The sequence below is a fragment of the Chrysochloris asiatica genome, unplaced genomic scaffold (assembly GCF_000296735.1).
Source record: "Chrysochloris asiatica unplaced genomic scaffold, ChrAsi1.0 scaffold00093, whole genome shotgun sequence".
Taxonomy (NCBI): Eukaryota; Metazoa; Chordata; class Mammalia; order Afrosoricida; family Chrysochloridae; genus Chrysochloris; species Chrysochloris asiatica.
In genome coordinates, this window is record NW_006408611.1 from 11626161 (window position 1) to 11634850 (window position 8690).

Consider the following 8690-nt stretch of genomic DNA (forward strand, 5'->3'; position numbering starts at 1 on the left):
ACAAAGTTCTACATCTGAATTTGGTGAGTAGCGATTAGGGTCTTAAAAACTCATGAGCTATCATCTAAGGTGTAACTATTAGCCCAATTGGCTAATGAACAAAGCAAACAGAGTCTCCGTGACCCTGATACCAGAAGAACTAGATGGTGCCCTGAAAGGGCACAAATCACATTAGAAGGTCTGCATAATGTGGAAGAAAATATGGAACAAAATTCAAAATCATAGAAAAGACCAGATTTACTGGTCAGAAAGAGACTGGTGGAACCCTGAGACCATGGCCCTTTATCACCCGTCAGGACTGGACCTGAACTCACCCCCATGACTCAATTTTCAGCCAACTAATAAATAGATGGAGCCCTGATGTGGTGCTGTGGGTTAATGCGCCAGACTGCAAAGCCATTTGAACTGCAAGGTTGGCAGTTCAAGCTCACCAACTGCTCCTCGGAGACCCTATTCAGGGTCACTATGGGTCGGAACCGACTTGATGGCACTTAACAACAACAACAATAAATAAAATATATAGGAGGACAACAACATAACTGAGGTACACACACTATAGAATGGTCAACCATTTGAGATAAAAAAGGCAGCATTTACCCAAAAGGACAAAGTTCAAAAGAATTGGGAAAGAAGGAGGAAGAGAAACAAGAAACACCAGGAGGAAGTGGGATAAATGATGTTCCATTGAGATGATTATAATCAATGAGTTGAAATGGGCGTAGGATTTGATGAATGTAAAACCGATGATCTGCTCTGTAAACCTTCACCAACTTCACAATAAAAAGTTTAAAATAAATAAGTAAACATCTACTGAATTGATAAATGCATCTGTCAAGAAAGGAATCTGCCATACTAAATATTTCTGAGTGTCCCATTATCATTCATTACTTTGGTCATGATTATTGCTCACCAGCAAATGACAACAGATAAAAGGGTTTAAGAAAAGTGCTTGCAAGGACAGTGTCCTGCTTCATTTGGCCTAAATAGTGTAAATGGGAGCCCCAATGTGGTACTGTGGGATGAAGCAGTGAACCGCAAGTTTGGTTTGAACCACAGGGTCAGAAGTTCAAATTGGAAAATTTTCCACATTGCTCCTTGGAAACCCTATACAGGGTCACTATGAGTGGGAACCAACTTGACGGCACTTACAACACCAAAGATAAGCACTGGACTGCTAATCACAAGGTCAGCAGTTCAAACCCACCAGCCGGTCCTTGGAAACCCTACACAGGATCTTTATAACTCCTGGAACTGACTCGAAGGTACTTAACAACAAGAAAGACAAGAAGACCATGAAGGTAATGTTTCCTGTGAATTGGACTAGGGCTGTGGTACAGCTTGGTGGGACAGTTTGGGCTGGCTGGTCCTGAGGAGCTGATTTTGAGCAGCCAGGGAAGACCTCCAGGGGGAGGTGACATTGATCCCAGACCTGAAGGAAGCCTGAGACCTGGTCCAGCTTAGTTGAAGGGGAACGTTCTTCTAAGGGCAGAGGGACTCAAGACTGCAGATGAGGAAGGTAGAGTGGGCGGAGGCTCAGGAAGAACTGGGGCTAGGTCCCAGGAGTGGCATGGGTCAAGTTGGTCTGGGGTGGTAGGCTGTAGCAGGTCCATTTTCCTGGTGCTTGGGAGATGCAAATGTTGGGAACAATAGGGCCTCTGTCCCCAGGGCCATTTGTGGCAGAGCCTGGGCTCCAAAGAGACATAGCTCCTCCACCTCTGCCATGGTGAGACTTGGTTCTGGGATAGCTCCAGGCACAGAAACCTGTTCAGCCCTGGGGTTCAGGGCTCTGGGCAGGGTGAGGCACCCAAATGCCCTGGCTAGCCCTTTACTTCTCTCCCTGGCTCTTTCCAGGACAAGTTCAATGGGAGCAAGCCCCGGTGAGTACTTTAGCTCCTGTCTTTCCTTTCTGCCTCTCTGTTGTCTCTCTGGTGATGCCCTCTCCATCTCCTGAGACCATACCTATGCCTCTACTTTGGTCAGCCCCAGGTCTCTCCCAGTCTTGGTTTCCCTGGGCACCAGTTCATCTGCTGCCGTGGTCTCAGGGCCACTGTGCTTCACAAGTCCAGGGGACAAGTCCAGGGGACAACACCCACGTGGTCATGTATGTGGATGTCCTGCAGTTGTGCAGGGTCTGGCTGACACAAACTCAAGGGTCTAGAGTCTTGACTAGAGTCTGATTGCAGGTCGAAGCCACCCCTTCCTCCCCCCAGATGTGTGGGTAAGTGACACTGGGCAAAAGGGGACCCAGCAAACAAGCACCCCCCCAAGTTAGGTCTCGAGTGGCTCTCGACATTCATTTTCCATCACTGATAAGTCATGGCAACCTAGCTCTCCCACTTGGTCAGAATTAGGGGTGCATAGGGTGGGGAACTGCCAGCTAGTTGGGAGGTCCCCTGTTTCCAAAATGCTTTTCATTGCCACTGCTGAAATGTTGGAAATGCCTATCACGAGTGGCTCCTCTGAGATGAAGCACCAAAGCCCACTATCAAAATACAGATGGTTTATTTTAGTGAAGAGAGAGGGCCATGCACTGTACTAGAATGGGCCAGCGGGGAGAGGTCAGGCCAGTTTGTCCTGTCCAGATTCCCCAGATTGGAGAGAAGATGCTCCCAGTCCATCTCCTCTGCCTGCTCCAAGGAGCTGGAGACACATGGTGAGTCCAGCTGCTGAGGCCTGAGGTGGGGGAGGGGGAAGCAGCACCCACCACCACTTCTGGGCCTCCTCTACCCACACCTGTCTCCAGCATCAGGATGAAGAAGATGAAGAGGAGGATAAATATGAGCTGCCCCCCAGTGAGGCTCTGCCCGTTAACATAGCCCCTGCGCATCCTCCTGACTCTGACTCTGAGGACGATGAAGTGTACCTGGGTGAGGGCTGGGAAGTTGGAGGCAGGGAGGGTAGGCCCCCCACCCCCACCCAGAAGTGAGCCAGTGCTGGGGCCTTGGCTGGGCAGAGGGAAAGAGAAAGGGGGATAGAGGGAGGGAGGAAGGAGGACGGATGAAAAGTGGGGGAGGGAGAAGAGCCTGGAGGGACCTGTAACCAAGGTAACTGAGGAAGCAGGAAATTCTCCCCTTCGGAGAGCTCTCTAAACTTCTACAGGGCACCGGTAGGGTGCCGGGGGAGCCCAGCCTTGCGCTGGCATCTTAGCCCCAAGGCCCAGGCTTGTCCTTGAGGTGGCTGGGAAGTGGTTGCCTCTGGTTGTCATGGAGACGGGGCGGGCTGTCGGGAAGCCGGTGTGCCTCAGGCTTGAGGGAAGGAGACAAGCAAGATGAAAGGAAGACTGGGGGAGGAGGGGCAGGAGGAAAGAGGGACTCTACTGGGGAGGAACCCCTACCACCATCCATAATGCATGAGTCTTTTCCAGATCCCTCTGGTCTCCAGAGCTCATCCAAGTCACCGCTTCCGCCACCACCTCCACTGCCCCTCCTGCCCCAGTCCCAGCCCTACATGGTGAGACCTTCCCTCGGTGTCTCCGCGTGCATTCTCTTGCCCACTGGCCCCACCCCGAGCTACCGTTTCCCAGTGAATACCTCTCAGCACTTAACAACAACAAACCTCTCAGCCGCATCTCATTTGCCAGGCTCTGCACATTTGCATTCCGGAGGCCCCACAGCCCGGAAGCTCCTAATAAGAGCCGGAGCCCAGTTAGTAATACTAAGGCCTTATCTTGACCGCAGAGTCCTGGTGTGGCACTGCGGGCTAATGCGCTGGAGTCGGTTTGAATCCGCTTTCATCATCTATTTTATTGGACTAAAGAGAAAAACAGATTCACAACAAAGAGTGTGCGTAGGGGTGAGGAGTCTCTCTACCTTTGTATTGGCACATCTCCTCTTGTGTTATTGTTGTTGTTAGGTGCCATCGACTCGGTTCCGACTCACAGTGGCCCTGTATAGAGTTTCTGAGGAGCAGCTGGTGGGTTTGAACCACCTTGTGGTTAGTGGTCCAGTGCTTATACTACAGCGCCATAGTGGGTTTTGAAAAATCTGTACAGATACACATGCTATCTATTACATCCTAGGACTCCCTGGTGATACAAACCAAAAAACATTACTAATCAAAATGTTGGGGCAGTTGAATCCACCCAGAAGACAGTCCTGGCCATCTGCTTCCCAAAACTCCACTGAGTAGTTCTGCTCTGACTCAGATTGGTGTCCCCTTGACTTTCCTGATGCCTCAGTTTCCCTCTGTCTTTTTCCCTTCCCCATTCCTTCTCACTGGCCCCACCTATTGTGCTCACAGGTAAAGCCATCACTGAGCCTGCAGGAGGCGCTGAAGCTGGGACGGCACTTCTCCAGGCGAGGTAATGGGATTCACACTCCCCGGGACCGGCATCCTTAACCCTACAGTGGTAGAGCTGAGTTTACTCGTTCACTGCATCCTCCCCAGCAGTTACCTGACAATCCTTCCTAAGGTGGGCAGCTCTGGTGGCACTGTGTCCAATCAAACAGATGAGACTGAGGCCCTGAGAGATGAACTGCCTTGTCTGAGCGCATACACACTCAGAGTCCCTAACTCTTGGGCTCTATTCTGCACCTGGTGGTCTCTAGGTCTGGATGAAAAGGTCTAAAGGCAATCTACTCCGCCCAGAGGACCCCCACTATAGAGACACATCTGAGTGTCACCCCTTCACCCATGTGGCTATCATTTTCTAATTCCATTATGGCCATTGCTGCCCAGAGCCTCTCCCCATGAATTAGTTTCATCTAAGCCCTTTGTCCCTGCTATTCTGTGACTGCTGGTCCTCCCCTTTCCCTTATAGAGCAGAGGGAACCTGCCAGAATGGTGAGCAACCCCTTTCTCCACCCCCCACCCCTTACATTCTAGGATTCTCCTTATGAGGTTGGTAGGACAGGGTGGGGAGAGCTGCCCCAAGAAAGAGGCCCCAAGTGGAGCCCCGCCCCCTTTGCCACAGGCCCTGGGAGGGTGATAGCTAGTTGTCCCTCTGAGCTTTCTGCCCAGGGCTGACAGGGGAAGGCCTTGCCACTAGGTCCCCCTGGATCCCTACATTTGCAAAGAACTCAGGCTTGTGGGCACCTCTGAAGGGGAAGGTGCTCAAGGGGTGCCGCCTTGTAGGCAAAGTTGGATCATGGAAGCTGGCTCTCAGAGAGCGGTCCACCTTGTGAGGAGGGCATTGGATGCCTGGAGCCCTCCCACCAAGTTATGGCTCTCCCCTCCTACCTTCTGGCTGCCTAAACTGAACCCCCAAACCATGAAAAAAGCAAAGCCAATTCCAACTCATAGTGATCCTGTATAGGATTTGTGAGACTGTAAATCTTTACAAGACCAGACAGTGTCATCTTTCTCCTGAGGAGGGGCTGGTGGGCTTGAATCACCAATTTAGCACTTGGCAGCCCCACCCATAAACGTTGTTAAGTGCCCTCCAGTCTGTTCCAACCCATAGCAACCCAGTATAGGGTTTCCAGGGAGCAACTGGTGAGCTTGTACTGCCAACCTTATGGTTCAAACGACTTTGCAATTCAGCACATTAACCCACAGTGCCACACTAGAACTCCACGCCTTACCACAGGGCTGGTCAAATCCATGGTTACACCTTTAGGTGTCAAGTCCTCCAGAGCAACCTAATGAGAGCATCTATCTGGAATGCACACCTGACCCAGGTGAGCCCCTTCATCGCTGGGCCCAGACCCATTCTGCTCTTGAGGTTCTCAGATGCCCACAGCTTCTTCCTCTATCTCCTCTCACCAACCCCTCAAACACACGCAGGCGTTCTTCATACACTCACATGGATATCCACCCTTAACCTCCGTCTGTGGTTCTACTTCACAAGGGAGGGGCTTCCCAGCTGTTGCTGCCACAACAGCATCTCTCCTGGTTGGAAGGACTCCCCAAAAGCCCAGGCTGTTCTCAGTCACTCCCTGGCCAGCATGGATTCCTCGCCTGGGTCCTATCCAAGCTCAGTCTGCCCTCTCTATTTAGTTGCAGCCCTGGCTCGGACTCTGAGCTCCCAAATTCTGGTGCCCCCAGTACCTCTGTTAAGGACATCAGTGGTGCCCAGGTGAGTGCTCCACCAGGTGGATACCCACAGGAAGAGAAGACAGACAAAGAGAGAGAAATACACACACACAGAGAGAGAGAGTGAGAGGGTGTGGGATGCTGGGTTCATTGGGCTCCTTCTCTGGAAGGAGGTAACAGACCCTGAGTTCCCTTCCCAAATGTGCTTCCCACAGGTCCACCGCAGCCCTGCAGGAAGCTCAGAATGTAAGAGGCTGGTGGTAAGGGGAGATAGGAGCTGGGTGAGTGGGGAGGAAGAGAGGAAGGGTGAGGATGGGCTTCAGGTTGAGGGGAGCAGGTCTTCAGGGCTCTGGCTCCTCTGACCAGACCTTCTGTGTCCCAGGAAGCAGCAGATGCCACTTTTAGAGGTAAGTCCAGGCATCTTTGGCATGAGCCCACCCTACCCACAGACACCCTCCTAGACCCTCAGGCCCTGCTTTGTTGAAGGGGTCCTTGCAGCTCCCACTCCTGCTGAACTCAGGCCTCAGGGGAAACTCTTGGCCATTTTACAGAGCCTCCACCAATGCAGGAAACTCCCAGTTTGTACCCCAAGATCACCCCTCATTTGAAGGTCACACCAGTCTTAGGTGGTAGATGCTACCAGCGTAGCAGGTCTGAGAAGAGAGGTGAAGCTCTGGGTGTCCTGCTTTGAGTTTCAGCCCCAATCTCACCCTCATCTGTCCCCACCTTCATAGCTAATCCCTTTGCCTAATCCCCTCCCAGCACCAGTGCTGTAATCTGCTTCTTTCAGCAGGAAGGAGACCCTCTATTTCCTCATTAGCCACCACCAGGAACACCTCAGCCTCTGAGGTGAGGAAGGGCTGGGAGATGGCTGAGGGAGCAGGGCTGTGGGAGCATCGTACTTGTCTGTAGTCCTCTTGAGTTGAGGTATCCACCATTAAGTAGCACATGTGAGCAACATGGTCGGGCCCCAACCCTGGGTTCTTTGTTTGCCACTTCCTGCTCAGAGGTGCTTGGCCACCTTTCTGAGTGGGCTGTGTGTGCATATACAGGACGACAGCCTGTTGGAACAGCCTTGGTATTCAGAGAACTGTGACCGCCATGCTGTTGAGAATGCCCTCCTCCGACTGCAAAAGGTAGTCACCTGCAGAACCTCCCAGGCCTTTGCTTACAGTTTGCTGGATGGCTGAGAGGACAGGAAGGGGGGTATGGTCTGGCCATCATGGCCAGGGTTGGAGACAGGCACGTGGAGGATGGGATTGACTTAATTAATGGGTGGGGGTCTCCTCACAGGATGGGGCCTACACTGTGCGCCCCAGCTCAGGGCCTCAGGGTTCCCAGCCCCTTACCCTGGCAGTGCTTCTCCATGGCCATGTCTTCAATATTCCCATCCGGCGATTGGACAGTGGGCACCACTACGCCTTGGGACGGGAGAGCAAGAACCACAAAGAGGTGAGTACCAGAGGAGGCAGCATCCTCAAGGGCAAAGTGGGTACAGAAGAGTGGGTACCCTGTGCCTGGCTAAAGACATTTGCCTATGGGGAAACCCTCATTTTGTATTTCTCTGTCATCCCCACCCACTAGAAGATAGTGGGTGGGGATGACAGAGACCAGAGTCCCAAACTCCTTCCCAAAGTCTGCACTTTGGGAAGAGGCCCACCCTGGTCTGGGGGAGGTAGCTTCTGGCATAACTCTATCTACACAGGGCTGAGGTTGGGAAAAGGGCAGGACCAGGGGAGTCCTGATACCTGACTACCCCAAGCGTTCAACTCTGTACCCAGCACTTACTAGGGTACAAACTAGTGACATCATCACTTACCTCCCTACCCGGAGGGCCACAGAAAAGAGGCACATTCCCAAAGTCAGTGTGATCTGGGTTTGGGATTACAACATTCTGGCCAACACCATGCCCTCAGGGACAGACACAAGGGAAGTGGAAAATAGCCGTGGAACTTCTGTGGGGCAAGCAGGAAGGAAAACATTTTTTAAATGTCAGCAACCCTCCCTGGCCAGAGTCCCACAGTTTCCGCAAGAAGCCTCTCTTATCTTGAAGCTGAGGGTCTCACTGACGGCCCTGCCTCTGTGCCTCCCTACCCAGATCTTCTCCTCTGTAGCTGCCATGGTTCAGCACTACACACAGCATCCCTTGCCCCTGGTGGACAGACACAGCGGCAGCCGGCAGCACACCTGCCTGCTCTTCCCCACCAAGCCCTGACACAATGGTTGGATGTGACCCCTATCCCTCTCCACATCTTTGAATGTCTTCTTTTCCTTCTCAGTCTTCACCACTTCAATTCTCCCCATTCTTTGCCCACTCCCCAACCCTGCAGGGCCTGGTTGAGAGGCCTTGGTAAAAATTGCCCAGAGGGGGTGAGAGTCCCTGTGATTCAACCCCATGACCATCCAGGGCCTGGCCCTGCCTCTTCCAGCTGCATCTCCAAAGCTGGGGACAGGGGGCAGGCAGGATGCTCTGGGTGGGCATGGTGATAATTTAAAGCGATCACCCTCCTCAGGGAAGCTGAGTCTTAGAGGGACTGTATTGTATAAGCACTCTTGAACAGCAAAGAGAACGCACCCACATTCTCTTGGAGCTTAGCACAGACCTGGCATATGGGAGGAATTTGGTTGCCCTGCATTATCTCATGCTTTCAATAAACATTTGTTGAATTAATTCTTGAATGTGCTGAGTCAGACAGAGGTGGTCTCATGAGATCCCA

General features: G+C 52.3%; 1 protein-coding gene across 1 annotated transcript; it reads left to right on the plus strand.

Moving 5' to 3' along the window:
* The first annotated feature begins 1292 nt into the window (after nucleotides 1-1292).
* Nucleotides 1293-8188, plus strand: SH2D6 (SH2 domain containing 6). Its single transcript, XM_006866609.1, has 10 exons — nucleotides 1293-1298; nucleotides 2744-2867; nucleotides 3365-3450; nucleotides 4240-4300; nucleotides 5938-6016; nucleotides 6356-6380; nucleotides 6736-6822; nucleotides 7026-7109; nucleotides 7267-7425; nucleotides 8072-8188. The coding sequence occupies exons 1-10, from the start codon at nucleotides 1293-1295 to the stop codon at nucleotides 8186-8188; spliced, it is 828 nt and encodes a 275-aa protein (XP_006866671.1).
* Nucleotides 8189-8690: the final 502 nt, after the last annotated feature.